The sequence below is a fragment of the Olea europaea genome, chromosome 18 (genome assembly GCF_002742605.1).
Source record: "Olea europaea var. sylvestris chromosome 18, O_europaea_v1, whole genome shotgun sequence".
NCBI lineage: Eukaryota > Viridiplantae > Streptophyta > Magnoliopsida > Lamiales > Oleaceae > Olea > Olea europaea.
The window spans coordinates 1,687,697-1,712,807 of NC_036254.1; the positions used below are offsets into that span (position 1 = coordinate 1,687,697).

The window sequence follows — 25,111 nt, forward strand, 5'->3', positions numbered from 1 at the left end:
ACCCCTAATAGAAGGCCATATAATCGAGACTTTAGGCCTTGAACCTGCTTCAGGAAACTTTGCACGTCTTTGTTATCCTTTGAGAGGCCTAAACTCTAGAGAAACTTTCTATTCGAGAATATTTCTTGACTTGTAACTCATGGTGAGAATTTTACGATATGAAAACGTGTCTTGTATTTTCCGTCTAGCTCGATTTTAATGAAAATACGATTGGACCATTTCTGGCAGGAATTTTGAATGATGAGTTACTAAAATTGCTCTGACTTTACAAGGCTAAATTTGATTGTTCCTAATCAACTACCTCACAAGAAAATGGGACAAAATCATTTTCAGTTTAATTTTTTTCCTCTTAAATATTATATTTTCAAACGAAAATAAGGACAAAACTGGAAAGTCCAGACAAAGGAAATCAATTTAAACAAGCCAAAACTGCTATATAATGACAAGTATGGGCAGCTATCATATGTGGTCCCTGCAACAATTTACAAAATCCCTATTAGGTAGCATATTAAAAAATATAACACATATTTTCTTAATTTAAGGTTCAAAAATAGGTGATGTTGAGAGGTACCTTCTTTTCTCCTCTCTTGAAAATTCTTATATTCACCTGTATCACGTTTATTACGTAATATTGAATATAATGAAAAATGTTACAATATAAAATGTTTAATATTTTATTTGAGATTGTTAAGTGATTGTCATCGTTGTTTTATCACATTCTAGCACTTTAGAGTCAATCAGTATATGAAAATGATATGAGGGGGGCGTAAATGAAATCCCGCCTGTAAGAAAAACTGCAAAAACAAAGCAAAAATTTATCTCGCAGACAAAACTAACTATAAATAGAATTGAGTGAAAAGGACTAAGCAACAGAGCAGGAGTTACAATGGACAAAGTATGATTTGGGAGGCGTAATGTTTTCATTAGAATATGAACTAATTCGTGTCGAATTGTATGATTTACCTTAACAAACAAATTACTATTTCTTCAAGATATAAAAGCATTCAATTGTGGGATTTTTTTATTTTTTTTCCATTTCTTTTTCTTGGGTTGAGTGGATTGTGATACATACCAAAGTCTATTAATTGCTAGGTTATGAATTGAAAGATTTCTAGTTGACATTTTGGACTTTAATGGCCAAAGGAGAAGAATCTTGAAATTTTTGCCAGCTTGAAGAACAATGCTCTTTTGTGTAGGACCACAAATCAATAATTATACCTAATCTGATTATAAGCTTATATTAAACTAATAAAGGAAATCACAAGAAAGCTTAGAATGAAAAATTGTCCCGCCCCGATCAATTCCGCATTGCTACACCTCATTTTCTAAACGGAGTAGGGTGAAGAACATGGTTCATGTTCCGAATCTTTTTATTTTATTTTTACGTTTTAGAATTGATATCGTATTTTAAAAAATAATTAATTAATAAGACCATAAATTGAGATATTTTAATCCCTCCCGCCTTCCGAAAATCACTCTACCATCTTGTAATCCCTAAAATAAAATGAAATACAACATAATTCAAAGTAATAAATTTAATTGAAATTTCTCAAATAAAAACTCATCAATACCACGAGTAGTAGTTATGTACTCCATAATCTTCTGAGCTAAGACATCCATGGCCCACCCTATCTTCTTTGGACCTATTCATTTATTAAAAAAAAAAAAAGTTGAACCCCAACCTTGAGGGTCCCCACCGCCCCGCCACTAGAACTTTGTGAGGGAGGGAAATCGCGAGATGTGCCCCAACAGACCAGGAAATAAGAGCTGCCTATATACTGCGCCTACAAGGAGTCCAATTCCATATCTTAAGAATCGAAACCTCACACTGCGACTACCAGTAAGGCGTGAGATAATCTCACTTCTATCCTTTACACCACTGGACTATGTTCCGTGGGGCAGGACCTATCCATTTATTGAATTGTAGTTGAGTGTTCTATAGTTCACAATGTTATGATTTCTGAAAGACCGTGACTAGACTTGAATTAGGCCTCGACGGAGGGCTTTACTGAACCGGACTATAATATATTAATTATACATGCAAATTGTGTAGGGTCCCACTAAAATTGGAATATTTATTCTGGCAGCGGTCCCTTTTTTTATCCTATCTATGAATGAATTTATTCAATTTCACTTTTAGTTTGGAAGAAGCCGTTGGAGCATCCTTTCCTCATGACTTTTTTTTTTTTTTTTTTAATTATTCCAGTTTTTAATTCTTTTTGCTTCATCAAAAGACTACATTCAACAACAATTTTGGAAGACATCATTAATTGATTCAAAAGCATGATCTCTTTGAACAATTTTTAGTGCATATTTTAAGAACATGTAATCATATAATCATCCTGAACAAAATCTCTCTCTAATTATTAATATTTTACCATTTTTTTTCTAATTTTTAATGCTAGGGTTTTGAATTTGAAATTAATCGTATTGTCATAGAATAGTTGGTCGAGTTTTCGTCTATTGTTCGCTAATGAACAATTTTGTCAAGTCGGATGGAGGTGAAAAATGAGACATAGTTTGTTTCTTCACTTTTGAGAGCTTTCTTTCCATCTACAAGTAGGAAGGAGGTAATGTTTTCACGTCGTCGATATGTAAAATAATCTTTGCCAATATTTTACTTGAATGATAGATTTTGCATCTCTTATTTCTTCACTCTTTAGTGTTTTTCAAGATTTATCGGCCCTACGATTCAATTTAATATATCATTCATTTGAATGAGATCACATCATGGCTTTATTTACCCAACAAAAGACGATAAAAACAACTAAATCATGAAATCAACCATCACTTCATTATAACATATCACATGCAATCAATGAAAATATGAAAAAAGAGAACTCAAAAGTAATATTAAATCATTCCATCGTCAAATTTATAATTGAAACAAATTCTCGTCCTTTTCCTTCTGTAATAAATTAATCAAGAAAAAAATATAAATAGAAAAATCTTAAGACGGAAAACTTACGTGGAATTATAAGTTGTTTTTCCGAAAAACAATTTCAGTGTCCAATCCAAATCCATCGACACTCCTAACCTTAACAACTTCTGATTGTTTGAACAATTTTATCAATGGTTTCACACTGTACAAGTCATTGGCCGAATATTTATCTGCCCTTCGAGATAACGCTACGTGTAAAACACAAATCCCGCCGGGCTTCAACGTCCGTTCGATCTCTCCGACAAATTTCTCAGGATAAAGTGCATGATCAAAAACGTTGGAGAATTCGAAATCAAAAGTCTCGTCATCAAACGGCTGATGATGAAAGTCACCCTTCAACACCAATGGAGGGTAAGGCACTAGATCTATACCCACAGAGTCATTTACACCGACCCGTTTTAATGCAGCCACTTCTTGCCCGACCCGGGCTCCAACACAAAGCGCTTTTGACCCGTTAAACAGTAGTTTTCTCTGCTTTAAACTGTCGAAAAACCCGGAGAAAACTTCAACTTTCCGGTCCCAATCCCGGGTGGTCCATATTTGTCGGAGTTTCGGGTTAAGGGTCTTGTTGAGCTGGCGTTCGATGTAGACATCGTAGGAGGAGTATCCTGGTCGGATCTTGAGGTCCGGGGAGGAGTTTGTCGGGTCTTTTTTCAAGGTATGACGTGGGGTTTGTAGATAGATAAAGGCTAAGAAAGATAGAGAGAAGAAGAGAGAAAGGATGAAGGGCTTGACGATGAGGGGTAGTTTTGGCAATTCACCTGGTATCATGTCTGCATGAAAAAATGGCTCTCAGCATGGAACGAAGAACTGGTTAGATGTTTATGTGTTCTTTAGAGAGAGAATTCACATACATACATGTTTGCATATATATATATATATATATATATATATAAGGACTTGTAGTATCTCTCTAGATCTGGCAAAAGCGAAAGAACCCCTAACATAAATATATATATAACTTGGGGGCAAATGAAAGAAGCATCGTCTTTCTCTATACTTTTTACATTTTTTAAGCTAACCAAAAAATTTGACAAAATCGTGTTTAGTAATTTATATTTAAATATGCTAGAATTTTTTTTAAAAATAAGTTATTCTTACGTGTTTTATTAGCTTAACATATAAACAAAGTACAATTTAATAGGGATTACAAGGGAGTGGATCCGACGTCCAAAACAGTAAGCTCATGAAGAAACACAGACTCAAGAAGAAATTCGAATTATATTTCTTATCATCGTACACCTAATTAGATATCTGACAAGATCATGATCGTTGATGATTCTAGCGTTTGATCAAATTTAATTCATCTGATCATCTATTTCTCCATTGATCTATCCTAAGCTCGTAACTCAAAAATGAATTTGGTAAAGCCTCGGTGCTCGACTTCTTGGTAGTAGGAGGAGTTGCTTCTTGATTTTCAGCTTGCTGTCAATTAGGCCTTTAATTGGGTCTTTTCCTTCTGTAGGCCGGGATCCTTATTTGAGTTATATTATTGATCAAATTTTATTGTATTTATTGAAATCATAAATTTTTACTTATGGTAAAAAAAATATTGTAATATTACACAAATATATTTAAATAAAAAGTTACTTGCAATTTACAAATAATTGGTCGTGATGATAAGATAAATATAATAACGTGGGCAAAAGAACCAAAAGAAAGAAAAAAGGAGACGTATCTTCAAGAATATTTTACTTTTACATATTCCAAAAATATACTGTCATCCAAATTAAACAACTAATCTAAGGTCAATTATTGGTGAACGTTATACTACAAAACCCAGAGTATAATTTTTTCACAAGCAAAAGTAAAATAAAATGAAAATTATAATATCTCCATTTACAATCCCAATTTTAATTATTTAACAAACTTTAATGTTGGAAATCCACCCTGTTTAGCTAATGAGGTAGGACAACGCGAGATGGCTCGGGAAATCTTTTTCATACATAAACCAAGGTTTGAACGGATGAATGGGAACCCAAGTGCCAAAAATGAAAGGTGAGAAAATATCGTCAAAAGATTCGAGTGCCCAGCTAAAATTTTCCATTTTTGCAAAGTACGTGATTATAAGTTGGCATCTCAATAAATGTGTGGATAAAAAATGGACAATAGTTGCAGGTTACTACAAAATGTGTGAATAAAAAGTATATTTGATCAGTTCTCAAACATGCTCTACTTCTAGGATTGGATCATCGTACCACAAAAGGGAATGACAAAGCAGAAATTAGGAAATGAATGGCTTAGAAGCCTAGTGCTGTGCAAAATAAGACATCGAAAGCAACCATAGAGGCATAGACCACGCTATATGAAGTAATGAAAATCGCAACGAAAAACAAGATTTAAAAGTGAAGAAATTAACAAATAGAGTTAATCGCAGAAACACGACGTTTTATTAATCGACAATATAGAAAGAAATACAATAACTCAGTAATTCTTACTTGAACAAAATTGAAAGAGAATACCACTATTTATATGTACAGTCAAAAGATGGTTGAAATTTTGCAACTAGGACACGTGATATCAATATAAATTTTACTACGCCCTCGAGGTATAGTTTGGTAGTGCAAAAGACAGAAGTGAGGTTATTTCACGCCTTGCTAGCAATTACAATGTGTAGATTCGATTCCTGAAACATGGAATTGAACTTCTTGTAGACGCAGTATGCAAACAGCTCTTGTTCCTTAGCCTGTTGGGGCACATCCCGCTATTTACCTTTCTTACAAAACTTTAGGGACAAGGTGGTGAGACCCTCAAGGTTGGGGTTCAACCTTTTTTAAAATAAATTTTATTGCTTCTTTAATGACACTAATCTTTTAATATTCTTCTCGGAATTAAATTTTTTCAGATAATTCATCTTTTAATTTTATTTGAAAGTGTCTAATTATTTTCCTGTTTGTTTCTCATTTTTTTCTCATTAAAATGAAAAATATAATCGTTATTCATCACATCAAACCACTAAATTTGAATTTCTATCTCTTGTATGTGGTCCATAATAATTATATTTTTCATTCTCATTTTTACAAAAATAGGAAACAAAAGCCCCCTAATCATGACGAAACCTTGCAAATATTTTCAAGTTTTGTTGTCTCTCTTTCAATTAAAAAGAGATTGAAATTTCAACTTTTCTTCCTACCTCTTTTTTTTTTTTTTTTTTTATGCGCACATTAGAGGAATAAAGATAAAGGTCTACGAAACCATGCAGAGCTACTAAAACTAGGAGTATCCAATGCCATCCTATTCCCCATATTTGAATAAGCCATAAATACATCACATTCATACCCATTGTAATATCGCATGCGTTTTTTATTGGATAAAGATAGATTTCATGGAATCCATACCGAGATGGACTCAGACATTTTAAAATTAGAGGGACACAGTTAAATCTGTAAAAAAAAGTTGTAAAAAATTAGACTTAGGCTATGTTTGAGACATATTTTTTCAAAAAAAGACACTCTTAAACAGTGATTTGACATCATTTCAATCACATTTTTTCAATAAAATAATATTGCACCCAAATTTAAAACTTTTCTTTATTTTTTAACCACACATTTTTCATCAATACACTATTCAAAAATGCATTTTTAGGAATATAATGTCGCTCAAACAAGGGTTTAGGGGGCGTTGTTTCTCATTTTTATAAAAATGAGAATGAAAAATATAGTCATTATGGGTTCCATACAAAATATAGAAATTGAAATTTGATGACTTGATGTGATGAATAACGTTCATATTTTTCATTTTAATGGAGAAAGAATGGAAAACAAACAGAGCTTTATATACACTACTACTTCCAATATCCGTTTCTTAGGCTTGAAACTAGAAAAATAATTGGTACCTCATAAGAAATTATTTCAAACTGCTACATAACCTATGTTGAAAAGATGAAACTGTAGTGAATAAAATTTGGTGGCTCGTAAGAAATTAAACTAAACGGAGTAGGGTGGAGAACATGATTCATGCTCCGAATCTTTTTATTTTATTTTTACGTTTTACAATTGAAATCGTATTTTAAAAAATAATTAATTAATAAGACCGTAAATTGAGATATTTTAATCCCTCGTCTCGTCCCACCTTCCGAAAATCACTCTATCATCTTGTCATCCCTAAAATAAAATGAAATACAAGATAATTCAAAGTAATAGATTTAATTGAAATTTCTCAAATAAAAACTCATAGACACCATGAGTTGTAGTTATGTACTCTATAATCTTCTGAGCTAAGACACCCATGGCCCACCCTAGCTTCTTTGGACCAATTCATTTATTAAAGGTTGAATCCCAACCTTGAGGGCCTTCACCGTCTCGCCTCTAGAGTTTTGTAAGGGAGATAAATCGTGAGATGTACCCCAATAGGTCAAGGAACAAGAGCTGCCTGTACACTGCACCTACAAAGAGTTCAATTTCATATCTCAGAAATCGAACCCCCATACTGCGGCTACCAGTAAGGCGTGAGATAATCTCACTCCCGTCCTTTGCATCACTAGGCTATACCCGGGGGCTGGACCGATTCATTTATTGAATTGTAGTTAAGTGTTCTATAGTTCACAATGTTATTATTTCTGAAAGACCGTGACAAGACTTGAATTAGGCCTCGACCGAGGGCTTTACTAAACCGGACTATAATATATTAATTATACATGCAAATTGTGTAGGGTCCCAATTGGAATATTTATTCTGGCAGCGGTCCCTTTTTTTATCCTATCTATGAATGAATTTATTCAATTTCACTTTTAGTTTGGAAGAAGCCGTTGGAGCATCCTTTCCTCATGACTTTTTTTTTTTTTTTTTTAATTATTCCAGTTTTTAATTCTTTTTGCTTCATCAAAAGACTACATTCAACAACAATTTTGGAAGACATCATTAATTGATTCAAAAGCATGATCTCTTTGAACAATTTTTAGTGCATATTTTAAGAACATGTAATCATATAATCATCCTGAACAAAATCTCTCTCTAATTATTAATATTTTACCATTTTTTTTCTAATTTTTAATGCTAGGGTTTTGAATTTGAAATTAATCGTATTGTCATAGAATAGTTGGTCGAGTTTTCGTCTATTGTTCGCTAATGAACAATTTTGTCAAGTCGGATGGAGGTGAAAATCGAGACTTAGTCTGTTACTTCACTTTTGAAAGCTTTCTTTCCATCTACAAGTAGGAAGGAGGTGATATTTTCAAGTCGTCGATATGTAAAACAATCTTTGCCAATATTTCACTTGAATGATAGATTTTGCATCTCTTGTTTCTTCACTCTTTAGTGTTTTTCAAGATTTATCGGCCCTACGATTAAATTTAATATATCATTCATTTGAATGAGATCACATCATGACTTTATTTACCCAACAAAAGACGATAAAAACAACTAAATCATGAAATCAACCATCACTTCATTATAACATATCACATGCAATCAATGAAAATATGAAAAAAGAGAACTCGAAAGTAACATTAAATCATTCCATCGTCAATTTTATAATTGAAACAAAATTCTCGTCCTTTTTCCTTCTGTAATAAATTAATCTCGAAAAAATATAAATAGAAAAATCTTAAGACTGAAAACTTACATGGAATTATAAGTTGTGTTTCCGAAAAACAATTTCAGTGTCCAATCCAAATCCATCGACACTCCTAACCTTAACAACTTCTGATAGTTTGAACAATTTTATCAATGGTTTCACACTGTACAAGTCATTGGCCGAATATTTATCTGCCCTTCGAGATAACGCTACGTGTAAAACACAAATCCCGCCGGGCTTCAACGTCCGTTCGATCTCTCCGACAAATTTCTCAGGATAAAGTGCATGATCAAAAACGTTGGAGAATTCGAAATCAAAAGTCTCGTCATCAAACGGCTGATGATGAAAGTCACCCTTCAACACCAATGGAGGGTAAGGCACTAGATCTATACCCACAGAGTCATTTACACCGACCCGTTTTAATGCAGCCACCTCTTGCCCGACCCGGGCTCCAACACAAAGCGCTTTTGACCCGTTAAACAGTAGTTTTCTCTGCTTTAAACTGTCGAAAAACCCGGAGAAAACTTCAACTTTCCGGTCCCAATCCCGGGTAGTCCATATTTGTCGGAGTTTCGGGTTAAGGGTCTTGTTGAGCTGGCGTTCGATGTAGACATCGTAGGAGGAGTATCCTGGTCGGATCTTGAGGTCCGGGGAGGAGTTTGTCGGGTCTTTTTTCAAGGTATGACGTGGGGTTTGTAGATAGATAAAGGCTAAGAAAGATAGAGAGAAGAAGAGAGAAAGGATGAAGGGCTTGACGATGAGGGGTAGTTTTGGCAATTCACCTGGTATCATGTCTGCATGAAAAAATGGCTCTCAGCATGGAACGAAGAACTGGTTAGATGTTTATGTGTTCTTTAGAGAGAGAATTCACATACATACATGTTTGCATATATATATATATATATATAGAGAGAGAGAGAGAGAGAGAGAGAGAAGGTGTGGGGGTGGGAATCCTATGCTTATGTAATGAAGAGGTATAAGAGGCTTGTATAAAAGAATTAATTTATATATATATATATATATAATTTTTTTAAAAAATAAGTTATTCTTACGTGTTTTATTAGCTTAACATATAAACAAAGTACAATTTAATAGGGATTACAAGGGCGTGGATCCGACGTCCAAAACAGTAAGCTTATGAAGAAACACAGACTCAAGAAGAAATTCGAATTATATTTCTTGTCATCGTACACCTGATTAGATATCTGACAAGATCATGATCGTTGATGATTCTAGCATTTGATCAAATTTAATTCATCTGATCATCTATTTCTCCATTGATCTATCCTAAGCTCGTAACTCAAAAATAAATTTGGTAAAGCCTCGGTGCTCGACTTCTTGGTAGTAGGAGGAGTTGCTTCTTGATTTTCAGCTTGCTGTCAATTAGGTCTTTAATTGGGTCTTTTCCTTCTGTAGGCCGGGATCCTTATTTGAGTTATATTATTGATCAAATTTTATTGTATTTATTGAAATCAGAAATTTTTACTTTTTGGTAAAAAAAAATATTGTAATATTACACAAATATATTTAAATAAAAAGTTACTTACAATTTACAAATAATTGGTCGTGATGATAAGATAAATATAATAACGTGGGCAAAAGAAAGAAAAAAGGAGACGTATCTTCAAAAATATTTTACTTTTACATATTCCAAAAATATACTCTGTCATCCAAATTAAACAACTAATCTAAGGTCAATTATTGGTGAACGTTATACTACAAAACCCAGAGTATAATTTTTTCACAAGCAAAAATAAAATAAAATGAAAATTATAATATCTCCATTTACAATCCCAATTTTAATTATTTAACAAACTTTAATGTTGGAAATCCACCCTGTTTAGCTAATGAGGTAGGACAACGCGAGATGGCTCGGGAAATCTTTTTCATACATAAACCAAGGTTTGAACGGATGAATGGGAACCCAAGTGCCAAAAATGAAAGGTGAGAAAATATCGTCAAAAGATTCGAGTGCCCAGCTAAAATTTTCCATTTTTGCAAAGTACGTGATTATAAGTTGGCATCTCAATAAATGTGTGGATAAAAAATGGACAATAGTTGCAGGTTACTACAAAATGTGTGAATAAAAAGTATATTTGATCAGTTTCCAAACATGCTCTAATTTTAGGATTGGATCATTGTACCACAAAAGGGAATGACAAAGCAGAAATTAGGAAATGAATGGCTTAGAAGCCTAGTGCTGTGCAAAATAAGACATCGAAAGCAACCATAGAGGCATAGACCATGCTATATGAAGTAATGGAAATCGCAATGAAAAACAAGATTTAAAAGTGAAGAAATTAACAAATAGAGTTAATCGCAGAAGCACAACGTTTTATTAATCGACAATATAGAAAGAAATACAAGAACTCAGGAATTCTTGCTTGAACAAAACTGAAAGAGAAGACCACTATTTATATGTACATAACTTAACATAAAGATGGAAATATTGTAGAATAAGGAAATAATATATTTCTATAAAAATTACTTGAAATATAAGGAATTAAATTTTCCCACATGAAAATAAGGAAACAATTTTTTTTAAAAAAAAATCCACCCTAATTTGGGTCACAAACCCAATAATCTCCACCTTGACCCAAATTCTGGTACAACAAACGAAACTCCAAAATTTCAAATATGTCTACATCGAAATAGCCAATCTCCTCAACACAGTAATCAAAACTCTCCAAACCAAACTGTCGTCCTCTACAAGGCATCCACAAGTGTCACCTGAACCCAAATTTTGGATTCCCAAAATTCTACTGAGGAATTACTATTGACCAAATAGGGTCGAAGCACACCCTGTAACAGAAATCATATCACATGCTGGATCAGAAAGCCCATTGCTAGAACTGTCGTCTTTAACGTCCCCAAAAGCATCCCAGAAATTATTGACACTACGGTACCTATACTCCATGAATCCTACCCTGGCAAATGAACACGATGTATTCGTTGAAATTGGTGGCAAAGCGGAATCACCAATGCTCCTCTGAGCAATGTTTTGAACAACCCAGAGCCCGTCACAAGAGGTACTGTACCAAATTGAATATCCACCACGATATTGAACTTGTCTCGATGTCTCTTAACTGATTCTTTCCTTCCCTGCAAAAATGTATAACTGAGACTTTCGTCCCTTCAATACAACCCGGACACCCATTCGAACCTTCAAAACTCCACCTCCACCAGAAAAATTATCCCATTTTGCATCCAGAATACTAAGTGAGATAAGATTCCTTTTTAGGTCTGGAACATATCGAACCTGATTAATTGTTTTGACTATTCCATCTTGTAGCCTAAATCTGACTCGACCAATCCCAACAATACGGCAAGATTAGTTGTTTCCCATTACAACTTCACCTTGCTGAAAACCTCATATGTCCGAAAGAAATTCTGATTGGAACACATATGATGCGAACATGCCGAATCGAGAATCCACTCTTCGTCGGGCCTAAATTCCACGTCAGATATCACAGTTAACATCACATCTCCGCCATCTGAAAAATCCTCAACTGCATATGTTTCGTCTGAATTCAAAGGTTGCGCTCCACGATTTCCAGCTAAATCACCTTTATCCTACAACTTATCACAATCCTTTCGAATATGTTCGTTACGTGTGCAGTAGAAGCAAAACAAATTATTGTTATTCTTCGATCTGCCCCTCCGTTGTCCACCATGAGATACAAGAACTTTCTCATCCCTCGATGTAACTCCAACCAAATGCTTCAACTTTTCCTTTGAGTGCAAAGCATTATAGATATTATATATAGTCAAAATATCTCGACTATACAAAATGTGTTCCGAAACGACGCATAAGAGCCAGGCAGCAAACATAACAAGATCAAGGCAATATCCTTTTCATCATATTTAACTTCTCACTTCTGCAAATCTACAACAATTTCCTTGAACACGACAATATAATCTTCCAACGACCCTCCTTCCATCATGCGATGGGAATACAGCTTCTACTTTAAAGCTAGTTTCAACCATAAAGCAGTTGTTTTCTCCTTCAAAACATCCTGCAGAATATTGTTGGATAGATAAAAATGAATCAACGATAAAGCCTTCTGATCCCTCTGTTGTCCAATTAGTTGACATTTTCTCAAAACCAAGCAACACAACATCCAAATCTAACTTCGCCAAAATAGCTCTCATCTTTACTTGCCACAAAGAAAACCTTGTATTGCGATCCAATTGCTGAATATCATACTTGAAAGCAGTCATCTCTAAAAAGCCTCAACAAATCCACAACAAGAACTAAGCTCTGATACTACTTGTTGGATCCGAAATGATTGTAGTAAATGAGATTAAGGACACGATATGAAGTAATGAAGATCGCAACGAAAAACAAGATTTAAAAGTGAAGAAAATAACAAAAAGAGTTAATCGCAGAAGCACAACGTTTTATTAATCGATAGTATGGAGAAAAATACAAGAATTCGGCAATTCTTGCTTGAACAAAACTGAAAAAGAAAATCACTATTTATAAATACATGGCATAACATAAAGATGGAAATAATGTAGAATAAGGAAACAATATATTTTTATAAAAATCACGTGAAATATAAGGAAACAAATTTTTCAACATGAAAATAAGGAAACAATTTATTTTAAAAAATAAATCCACCCTCATTTAAGTCACAAACCCAACACAAAGATTTGATCCATCCCCACGACTCGTGCTTAACTTCAAGTTAATATCGCACATATTTCCAATAGAAAAAAACATTTTCTACCCAACAAAACTTGGAATATGATATTCAAAAGAAAGAAAATATATCATGGTACATCATGCTTGAAAAGCAGAAAAAGGATTAGCGAATGCTAGAGAGAGAGAGAGAGAGAGAGAGAGAGCTACTCATAATCTCATATATAAATGAACATTCGCCTCTGCCTCGACATATGATTCTGAATGAAATATTCAAAGAAAATTTCAAAGTCATTGACTTGACAATGCATGACTATTTACCAACATCAAAAGCGAGGTGCAACACTTGCCTCACTCCCATTAGAGTTTGGATATTTGTTAACTACAACTATTCATCGACTTGTATCTCCATCATCCTGCATAAAAACATTAACTTTATTTAGAAATATTACACAAATAGGGAGATTTCAACAAAAATCATTATTTCGAAAGTTCTGTCAATACAAGTGCATGATTCTCAATTTCCCATACACATAATTCAACGATGATGATGCTATAATTTAAGTGCATATTTGGTATGCAGTATTAGACTATACGTAGACACTACTATGAACAAGATTTTAGGTGTGTTTTTCCTTTATTTTATTTTATTTATTATTATTATTTTTTTGGTGGTGTCAATGCTATCAAATCCATATTACTGAACATGCTAAAAATGTGCAAAAACTACGTATTGTCACTTTACAAACTAATCAGATATAATTTAAGTGCATATTTGGTATACAATATTAAAATGTACTAGACATTACTGCGAATAAGATTTTAGTTTTTTTATAGTGTTAGTGCTATAAAATCCTTATTACCAAACATTCTAGAAGTGTGCACAAACTACGGTAACTTTACAAACTAATCAGATATACATGAAGCCAAGCCTGTATCCAATTTACACAACGTCGCTACTTTAATCATGTTAGATTTAGCAGCATCCAGCAATGGATCTGACTCAATTGCCTTGTTGAAGCAAAACTTAGCTTCTGCCCAGCGACCCTCAGCCACAAACACAAGACCAAGATTATTATATGCAGGAGCATAACCCGGCTGCAGTTCAAGCGACTTTGTAAACATTGCCTTTGCGTATTCATATTTCTTTAACTGCCGGTAGAAATTGCCGAGGTTGGAAAATATGGTGTGTCCCTGTTTGGGTGTAGCTAATGACAAGGCATGTTTATAAACTTCTTCAGCTTGTGAAGACTCCTCCAATAGCTGCAGTGAGATACCTAAAGATGCAATATTGACATAATGGGACATAAAGACAACATTTTCAGAATCAACAAAACTCTAAATTTGTATATAGAAAAAAAAGGATAAAAGTGGCAATTACCAAGATTTGACCATCCATAAACAGATTCTTTAAGACGAGCAACTGCTGCCTTCAGGTATGTCTCAGATGTTTTAAATTGTTGGGTACTAAGACAATGAAGACCAAATTGGTGCCATTGTACAGCATCGTCTGGGTCTTCACCTATTGCCTGATTGACGTGGAAATGAAAGAAAGAGAATGAGAAATAAAGAATATTAGGACTGAACTTTAACTCAACCTTTACGTCTATAATTCTCCCGCAACCACACTCCTCTTTTACCCTCAAATGTGTTAGTTCCACTTACAATCACCTTGCCGGATTAAAGAAAAATATGTTATATAAATCAAAGGCTTCGTATAAATTATAATATGAAAATCAACCTGCTTTAGACTGTATGTAGCACGTTCTTTGACTTCCAGCAGTTCATTTTGTTCAATGTCAAATCCAGCAGCAATCTCGTGTTGGGCCTTGTGGACCATAGCAAGACCCGCCCATGCTATTGGAGGATCAATCAAGATAGAATCTCCTTCTCTTAATATTGACGCCATTTCATTTCCAGCCCAGGTGAGCGGTTCATTAGGATTCTGGGATCTTTCTGCATCTTTGATTCGGTGAACTCCAACAGCATATCGCGTGGCTAAACAGTTGGGCTCCAGCTTTCCAGCCTAGAGAGCAACAAGGATATCCAAAAGAATTCTAAACTGTTAAAGCAACAAATGGATAAAAAGTCGTAGGAATTAATCCATCTCAAAAGCAAGGGATGAAAAAAGAGAATCCAAGAGAAATATTATCTGCCCCGCTAGAAGAAAACCCAAAAAAATAGTAGCATTTTGTATAAGAAAATGGAAAACCAAAATTTATATATAAACATAACAATCAAAGCAAAAAAGCCAAAAATACCTTTTCCAAGCATTTTCCGGACATTCTATGATCACCACTCAAATAATATGCATTAGCCAGATTTGTCCAAATATGAGCTGCTCTGGGATCTGCTTTTGCAGCTGCCAATAAACATTCCTTGGCAACACTGGCAGAAGCAACCTCATCTGATGAAGTTCCCCCATCAGCATTCGCCCCAGCACCTGTATATGGACAGTCTGAGTTTAATAATATTATCTCAATATCTACAAATTGACAAGGGAAAGGAAGAATCAATTCAATAAAGGGATTAAAAAAATTATTCACGATGTCAACAGCAAACATCCACAGGCGATGGCAAAAGAGATTCCTAATTCTGTTCAATTATCAAAGTAATACCTGCAACAACTGAACCACATCTGCACAAAAGAAGAGCAGCATAGTTGATTAAAGCAGCGGGATGATATTGCTCTTTTAAAACCAAGTCTTGGAAACATTTTTCTGAAAGCTCCAAGTTTCCACTGGAAAAATGATTGTTAATAACTATCAAATTAATGTCGATGTATAGATGAAGACAGAAGGAATTGAAATGATAAAAAAGTTATGGCACAACCAGTTCACATATTCCCAACCAAGATTACAGTAGACATGTATTTAATTAAGGCAAAAATGTATTATTTTACACCACAAATTCGACTTGTGAAAAACATCTTTACGAGTACAACTACAGGCATTAGATTATTGCAATTACATTTCTAATTACTCCGACTTACCTTTGAAGATAGGCGATTCCAAGGTTTCCAAGACAATCCAAGTTGTCGGGGATGATATCCAACAGAGATGAAAATACTGATATAGCACCCTAGAGAAAATAGCAAGTCATTTTAAATCAAGAAATCTAACTAGGCACAAAAATGAGCTTGTTGATTAACAGAAGAAGAATACATATACGACTAATTGCACCTGCAAACGACCTGTTTTAATAAGTATCAGGCCAAGAGTATTCCAGACAGGTGCCTGTCTGACATCAGACCTGATGGACTCCCTCAGCTTGGAACAAATTTCATCAAGTTCTTGAGGTTCGAGTTCTTTGTCCAAAGAACAATTTTCCAGGCTTTCTAACAGTATGCACTACACGTGCAATGAAACGAAGAATGCATACAAGCAACGCAAACATTAGTCAACCAAGTGTTTATAGTATAAATAAAAAGAGAATATGCAAATTAATTACAATGATAATTTCACTGTAACAGTTAGTTCACCTGTGCATGGTGAATCTGAACCACTGAAAGCAACTCTGGTCGGTCAATTTCTTCTTCAGAGCGAAGCAATATTTCTTCTGCTTTCTCATAAACCGGAATTGCCTACAACAGAACTTTCAAAGACGAATGCTACTAAATGCATGCATATGGACTAAAGAAATAGCAGCAATATCCAACAGCTACCTTTTGAGGTTGACCCATTCTCTGATGCATTAAACCAAGTACGAAATGAGCGTGCACGTTCTTTGGCATCTTTCTTGCAACATGTACCAACCCCTAACAACAAACAAGTCAGTCAATATTCACAACAATAAATCAAGTCAAGCAAAAAGCAGAATGCGATAACTTATTTAACTGCAATTCCCTAATCAAGAGTTCGAGGATTTTTGAAAAATGACCATTTAGACATGTTCTATCAGAGTGCAGAAATACAAATAGCCTATTTTAGCTCTATCAGATTGTTGACCTAAGGAGCAAAACAAGATTTAGCTTCAATTATCATATTCACTGACATCTTAATCGCTTTCAAATCTGACCCATTCCGATAAGTGATCTAGATCATTTCTGAGATGCCACTTTTAACTCCGACAAAAGACAGACTTTAGGTGTTGTCCGAGTTACAATGTGTGTGTGTATATATATATATGTATATGTAGTTCAATCACTCATAATTTGAAAATAGAGAAACGAAAAACAGTTGGAAAACACAGCAAATAGTTCAGGCTGATTGTTTGATCTTATGTGCCATTTATCCCAACAATTACATTATGTTCCTCCTCTTGGTAACTCACATTTTGTTTTCAATTTGATCTAAGAAGTTAGCATGGCAGGTAGATAAGCAGGGACATAGAGGGAGGAAGAAAACCTTCACAGCTGGAAGGATGTCGACTTTTGTATTTGGTGCTTCAGTGCTTGTATATTAACTTTCTTTTTTTTTCTTTTTTCATTTTTTTTCCCCCCGTAAGGTAAATTGTGTGCACATTTCATTTCATTCTTTTTTCCTTGATCTCATGGAGAGGAGGTGTAATGGAAAGTCAAAGAGGTAAAAAGTTGCTCACAGTTTTGAGGCTGCTAACTTTTTCCTCACGAGAAGTGGATGCCCCTTGACCATTTTGGTCAGCATCCATATCAGCTCCATTGCAATCAGGAGAGTACTCGGCCTTACTAGTTCTTGAACGGCATTTCCCCAACCTTTTCAATTGTAACAATTCTGAATCGATGGGCTCTGCATTACCCATCGAGCTCATATTGCCTCGACCGTTCTCATCATTAATCACCCTATGAAGTCACAAAATTAAACTATATATCAACAGAAGATGGTAAAATTTTATCAATGACTTACAAAGTTAAATGTTCTTAATTTGTCTCATATTGAAAAGCTTGATTTGACCTGGCTACATGGATTTGACTGAAAGGTTGTATCTACGTACTTCAATAATATCCTGCATTACCCATCGAGCTCATTTTGCCTCGACCGTTCTCATCATTAATCACCCTATGAAGTCACAAAATTAAACTATATATCAACAGAAGATGGTAAAATTTTATCAATGACTTACAAAGTTAAATGTTCTTAATTTGTCTCATATTGAAAAGCTTGATTTGACCTGGCTACATGGATTTGACTGAAAGGTTGTATCTACGTACTTCAATAATATCCCTTCACGTGTTACTTATTCGGGTCACTAGTTTTCAATTCAAAAATGATACAAAAAATGGATTATCTTTTCTTGACTAATCTTGTCATTAATCACAACCTACAAGCAAAGAATACCACCAAAGATTGAAGATAGTATAAATTTCAAATGGTAGATGCCAATTTAAATGTTTCTCCTGTCTCAGAACCGAAAATCTTGATTTAACTTGGCTATAATTCTTAGGCTAAAATCAAAAGGTTGTATTTTATGCACTTCTTCAATAATATCGACATGTGCTAAAAGTGATTCATTGGGCCAAATCGTGGTCGTTTTGTTGAAGTTAACAGGACATTGTATGTATGGAAAGTGAACATTAATTTTGAATGTTGTCGAAGGAAAGCCAATCAATATAGAACAAGAAAAAGGCTTGTCAATCCACAACGCAGCCTTTTGGTGATTCTTTTTCAATAAGCACTTAAATTAAGGTCCAGTGTTTCACAATGCAATCCAGACAAACCTTCAACATTGCAGCACTGGACACACTTTCCATGTATCATATTCCACTCTCACGACTCAAATTCCCCCAGAAAAACACATTATTGAAGCCCATTTACCAAAAGCAGCATGAATTTCATCATTTGCTGTTGTAAAATATAAAAATAAGTGTTAATATTTCAACCATTTAATTTTAAGTTTTAACAAAAATTAAAACCCCTTGATGTTATAGTGTAACTTGTATGTAACTTGGATTTATTTCAATAAATGAGGGGGGCTGAAATTATCCCTATAAAAGGGATTGATTTTCATACAACATGAAAACACAACTTGAGATACTTGAATACAAAAATACTCCATCTATATTTTATATTATATTTTTATAATTTTGGCAACTCGTTCTTTATTTCCTTGTGGTAGTGTCCATAGAAGGAGAATCAGTTATGAGTTATATGAGTTTTATTTTGGAGCCGTGTAGTACCGAAAGTACCCACACGAAGGGGAGGCGGCACGACTTTAAAACAGCGTGCTTACTTTTCTAACCCTCATCTTTCTTTTATGTTATTGTCGAAGTATATTTATTTATTTGATTATGTTAATTATAATTTCCCTACACACAAATCACCTTTTTTTCCAACAATTCAAAGCCGTGTTTGTGTAGATGATTTGTTTATGATCTCGAACTAGTAAAATTGGACAATTTCTTATTCTCTTAATTAATTAATTTTAGAAATTTGAGCATTGTGACATTTGTACAAAATTGAGAAAGAATTCCCATAATTTGTCCTTGGTATAAGTTAAGTACACTTTAAACTGAGGAGCCGATGAAACTGTTGCATTATATGTAGCTGTTCAATAAAGAAGTTGATGAGGGTAAGCATGTACAAAGAAAGAAGGGCCTATGGAGTTGACACAATTGGCCGGTTATTGAATGATGTAAGATAGTGAAAAGAGACATGATATATTGATAACCATTGTGGAATGTAATTTCAATGAATTGGTCATTAGCCCAACCTAATAAATAATAATATGGTAATCTATAAAATGATTTTAATTGGGACTTAGAGGTAGTGAAAATAATTTCATTCAAGGAGTGTCTCTGGAGCCGTCAAGTACTTCTCCCTTGTTCATTAGTGGTTAAGTAACTGTACTAAAATAAATCAATTATGTTGGACAGTAAATAACTTTATATTTTAAGTCAACAACAAAAAAAGTAGAGAATATTCAGTAGCTTTCACTAGCTGACTGGCACAAGAGAAAAAACATAACAATCAACAGCTGCAAGAAGTTTGTGCTATAAAATGCATTTTAGTGTCTACTATTCAAAAGTATATTCTAAGTGTGCCCAAAAACATATAAGTAGATTTATAAACCCAAAATTTATATTATTTGGCTAATGTTAAATCACTAAAATTAAATTTCTCCAAAATGATTGATTTGAAATTAAATAGCAGCCTGTTATTTGTTATTTCAAGAACTATGTTTCAATGATTAAATATTTGTGTACAAACTTTTGGATGTTCGTTTTGATTAGTTCGAGATGTTAAGCAGATGCAGGGTTTCAAAGATTTTGCTCCTTATTATTTACTTATACAAGTTGTGCACATATGTTTTCACATAAAAACTATCTTTATTTACCATTTGATTACAAGTTGTCGCTTACTTGATAACCAATAAAGGGAAATATATCTTCCAAACTGGATGCTCGAAGTTGAAAGTAAGATTATGTGATTTTTATGTAGTCATTAATATTTGAGCATAAACATGAGTTTTGTAATTATTTTTTCAATGACTAGGTAAATAATGATAGATAAGATAAGTTTTGTATTTTAAATATTATATAAATATTGTAACCGACTCTTGAAAATGACTACGGTTATAAAATTGTATACACTATAAGTTAGAGATATTTATATATCACCTCCATTGATCTTTATTTTGATAGAATTCAGATATAACTATCATCATTCTGTTAATTTCATTGTGAAAAAAAGTAAATAAAAATGTAAGGCTCAATTATTTTGAGAATATGTTGGCTTACATTTTTCTATTTTGGTGTGACGATATATTTATCTATGGAAGTTACATGTCTTGATACTATAGAATATTAAATAAAGGAAAGTTACATTTTAAAATTTTAAATGCATTGACATAATTTTTCAAAGGCATATTTTATCTTAAGTAGCATGATACTTTTATCAAATATGAATATGATGAAGTTGAGTTTCACTCAAGTCTCTTTGAATCTTCTCGATCATAGGGCAAAATGTGACAAATAAAAAGAATGGGTACTTAGTAGTCTCCATTTTCTTTACACATTCCTTACAACCAATTTACCACCATGCATATTTGAGAATTTAATTGTCTAAGGTTATAACTGTAATGAGTAAATGTATAATTGGTTCTATCTTGCAGTCTGTTTCACTCATTTCTTTCACATTCAAGAAAATGATATGATTTCTTGATCTTTAATTTGTGATCTAGTTTACAAAGGTGATTATTCTTTAGCATTATGACTTATATTTTGCAAATGTATTTAAAGAAAAATTTGTTAATATATTAGATGATGGAAGTCATGAAAGTGTGAGGTTGATAAACATTTGCATAAATCATCTCCTCACAAAATTTAATCATATCAAAAGAGATAAATTGTTAGATCATATACATAAACAATTCAGGTTGGATATCCTTAAAATGTGGAAGTATTAAACTATTTAGTAGAGTTTTCTTTTATTTGGTAAATGCTCGAGGAGAAGTAGGATGAATATCAAAATGTCATACTTTCATTTAAGTCTACCTAAGTTATGCTCGAGGAGAAGTAGGATGAATATCAAAATGTCATACTTTTATTTAAGTCTACCTAAGTTATTCTCATTTATTGTGATACTAATATTTTGTGAAAATTCTTAGAAGACTTTGCAAATGTACAAGCAAAAAATAAAAGCTTTCCAATTAAAGGGTACCAAATTATTTGTCCAATAGGGACATGAAATAAAGTATAGTCCATGATGGACATAAAAATCATTGAGTGGATAGGCTTAAAACCATGAGGGAGTCACCTCCGGAAGTAACCTAATATTTGTGATCAGAGATCCCATGAAAAAGATTCAATGTGGTAGAAAGTACTGCGTAATTTGAAATATCACTTTATTATTTGTGCTCGTCCCTATGATGATAGTGCTAGTAATAATGTGAACTTTGAATCAGTACTGAGGCGAGAATTCTCGCAAGGTGTGGATCACACACCCCCTTGAAGGATTCACCTACGTAAGAATTATCATGAGGTCGTGGCTATAGGATTGGGTTATTCCTTAGACTCTTACTAGAATCAAGATTAGAGGACATGGCCATTAAGAGCGCTACTCGTAATAAACTAGAGCTTAAATTGATACTGCATGAGGAACATTTGAATTTGGCCAAAGGGACATAATTCAAGGTTTAGTCCATTATGGCTCCCTCAAATGGGAATTGTTATCACTAAGTAAGGTTCAAGTTCAAAAGCGCACGATATTGTTATATATATATATATATTTACAGTGTAACTTGTATATAAATTAGATTTATTTCAATGTGTGTGTGTGTGCGCGTGTGTGTACACCTTAATAATAAAGTGTAACTTGTATATAAATATGATTTATTTCAATGAATGTGGGGGCTGAAATTTTTCCTGTAAATGGATCGATTTTCAGACAACATGAAAACACAAATTGAGATACTTGAATACAAAAATACTCCATCTATATTTTATATTATATTTTTATAACTTTGACAATTCCATAAAAACTCGTTCTTTATCTTCTTATGATCGTACCCATAGATAGAAGGAAAATCAGTTGTAAGCTATATGAATTTTAAAATGTGTAGTCTTGAAAGTACCCATATGAAGGGAAGACAACACAAATTTAGGCCAGCGTCTTTCGTGACTCCCTGAGCCTTGCTTTTCTATCCCTCATCTTTCTTTTATGTTATTATTGAAGCATATTTATTTATTCGATTGTGTTAATTATAATTTACCTACACACAAGCCACCCATTTTTTCCTAACATTTACTTCCGTAAACTCTCAAGCATTCTTTATAGTCATACTCACAGACAAATAAACTTTTTCTTCATCGTTATCCCTTGACTTAAACCCATAACAGATAATAACAGAATATTAGAAAAACTACAATAATCTAGCTCATTAATCAAAACATAAGGACAAGACGAGAGACCTGGAGACGGTAGATTGATGGTCGGAATCCAGCGGCTCAACGTTGAGATCAGTCAAAACAGCGAGTCTGGGTGGCTGTGGAGGCAGCGCATGCGGCGGCAGTGGATTTAGAGCGGCGTCGTTGGCCGTAGGCTCCAGTTTCACGGCTGCAGGGTGAAGTTCGGACATTGCAGAAAATTTCAAGAGTAGTTTTTAGCCTGAAATGTTGAGTGAAATAGGTTTCTGTTGTAGGCGTACGCGGAGAGTGAGGCCATTTCGGAAAGTTAAATTGAAAGGACTAAAATAAGGGGTGTAGATCAAAAATAGCCTTTAATTTTCCTAGTAATAAATCCCTACCATATTAAAAGAGGGAATCTTGCATTTACTGTTCATTCGGGAAACTTTTTAGTTTTTCCCATTTTATTCTTCAATCTCATTTTATTAATTTTGAAACTCATAAAAAATAGCCTTTAATTTTCCTAGTAATAAATCCCTACTATATTAAAAGAAGGAATCTTGCATTTACTGTTCATTTGGGAAACTTTTTAGTTTTTTCCATTTTATTCTTCAATTCCATTTTATTAATTCTGAAACTCGTGGCCTAATGGTCTCTTCATATGATACAAAATATCTTTCCAACCCAAAGTCTCCGAGGAAATCCCCCAAATGGTTACCGAACTTTGCCAAAATCCCCTAGGAGGTCATCGAACTTCACTTCGTTCCTAAATAGTCATCGAACTTTGTCAAAATCCCCTAGAAGGTCACCGAACTTCACTTCACCCTTAAATAGTTACTGAACTTTGCCGAAATTTCCCAAGAGGTCACTCAACTTTTACAAATTGGGACCTCGTGCATAATAAGTTCGATGACCTCTTAGGGAATTTTTGCAAAGTTCAGTGACCATTTAGGGGCGAAGTGAAGTTCGGTGACCATTTAGGGACAAAGTGAAGTTCGGTGACCAATGGGGGATTTCCTCCAAAGTCTCGTAACCCTCTCACGACTATAGTAGAAGGCGAAAGAGGCAAACAACTACATCGCAATTTCTTCTTCATCTTGCTTCGATTTGCAACACTTTTCTCCGCCTACCTATCGATGCTAACTGGCTCAGATCCTTGCGACTAATGATCTTCCCACTGACTTTGATCTTCAATCCTAATTTCCACTTTTCTCTCTCTGTAGTACAAAATAGTCGCCAGAGTCGAAATTCCCAAACCTAATGTCATTCGTGTTGTCTTGATCTTCCAAAGAAAGTACAAAACAAATCTAGAGAATTGAGATTTGAACCCATAATTAGAATATTCAAAATTTCGTTTTCCCATTTCCGTGTATTTTTGTTCGATTTCCTTACCCTATATTCCTTTTTCTTTCAATCTTTGTTAGTTTGTTTTAGTACCAAGTTTTCTAAAACATTTCCAAAGAATGTGTTGTATTTTGTTTTGTTGGATCGTATCAACACTTCTCTTAACGGTATTTTCTCTTTTTTGTCGAAGTTATGTCGTCTAATAATCGTAGATTCCTACAATTTTCAGTTGATTATACGTTTTTTTATGATTTTTGGGCATGTTGATAGTTTTCTCTCTAGATTTTGTTCGTTGGCAAATGTGGAAATTATGGAATATTTTAGAACTGAGAGGATTTCAGAGCGAGATTGTTTGTAGGTTGTTGTATTGTATTGAAAGAGGGAGGGAAGAGCCAGGATAGCTGAAAGGGGCTCTCATTGATGCGACTACTACTACAACTTTTGGTGTTGTTTCGAGAACTCACACCTCGATTTGACGCAATTCATATCAAATTTGAGCTCAAGTTTTCGCCAATATTTGTTTGGAGAGTGTTGCATTGTTATGTGAACTCTTATGAGAATTTGGTTGGATATGGTTAATGTGTTAAAGTGGTGCCGGGTGATAATTTACGATAGTGAATCATTCTTGTAACCGAGAATCACAGGCTTGAGTTTGTTTGTATTATCGGTGTTGGTCCTCTGTTGTTCCTTAGTTTACTTCTCTCTATTGCAAATAATGATTTGTAAATATAGGATTCTCCTTAAATTGTTGAACCACTGAAATGCTTTAAAAGAAACATGTTGTGGATGTCTTTGGGTTCCAATATACAAAGTAGGGTAGTTTGCCTATTTATTAATGATCTGTTTCGATGATTAAGTAATTGGGAGTTTAGTTGAACTTGTTTAATTAATAATTGCTATTGTATGT

At 33.9% G+C, this 25,111-nt stretch overlaps 3 protein-coding genes across 3 annotated transcripts; all 3 read right to left on the bottom strand.

Annotated features, from left to right (window-relative positions):
* Positions 1-2,894: 2,894 nt before the first annotated feature.
* On the bottom strand, positions 2,895-3,820 carry LOC111367110. The gene has a single exon (XM_022987830.1). The coding sequence runs from the start codon at positions 3,710-3,712 to the stop codon at positions 2,975-2,977; it is 738 nt and encodes a 245-aa protein (XP_022843598.1). The 5' UTR covers positions 3,713-3,820; the 3' UTR covers positions 2,895-2,974.
* Positions 3,821-8,381: 4,561 nt separating this feature from the next.
* LOC111367111 lies at positions 8,382-9,393 on the bottom strand. The gene has a single exon (XM_022987831.1). The coding sequence runs from the start codon at positions 9,245-9,247 to the stop codon at positions 8,510-8,512; it is 738 nt and encodes a 245-aa protein (XP_022843599.1). The 5' UTR covers positions 9,248-9,393; the 3' UTR covers positions 8,382-8,509.
* Positions 9,394-13,818: 4,425 nt separating this feature from the next.
* Positions 13,819-23,176, bottom strand: LOC111367112 (UDP-N-acetylglucosamine--peptide N-acetylglucosaminyltransferase 110 kDa subunit-like). Its single transcript, XM_022987832.1, has 11 exons — positions 22,927-23,176; positions 17,640-17,859; positions 16,765-16,857; positions 16,582-16,683; positions 16,283-16,450; positions 16,093-16,181; positions 15,719-15,840; positions 15,362-15,543; positions 14,842-15,126; positions 14,482-14,629; positions 13,819-14,377 (listed from the first exon to the last, which is right to left on the bottom strand). The coding sequence occupies exons 1-11, from the start codon at positions 23,091-23,093 to the stop codon at positions 14,007-14,009; spliced, it is 1,947 nt and encodes a 648-aa protein (XP_022843600.1). The 5' UTR covers positions 23,094-23,176; the 3' UTR covers positions 13,819-14,006.
* Positions 23,177-25,111: the final 1,935 nt, after the last annotated feature.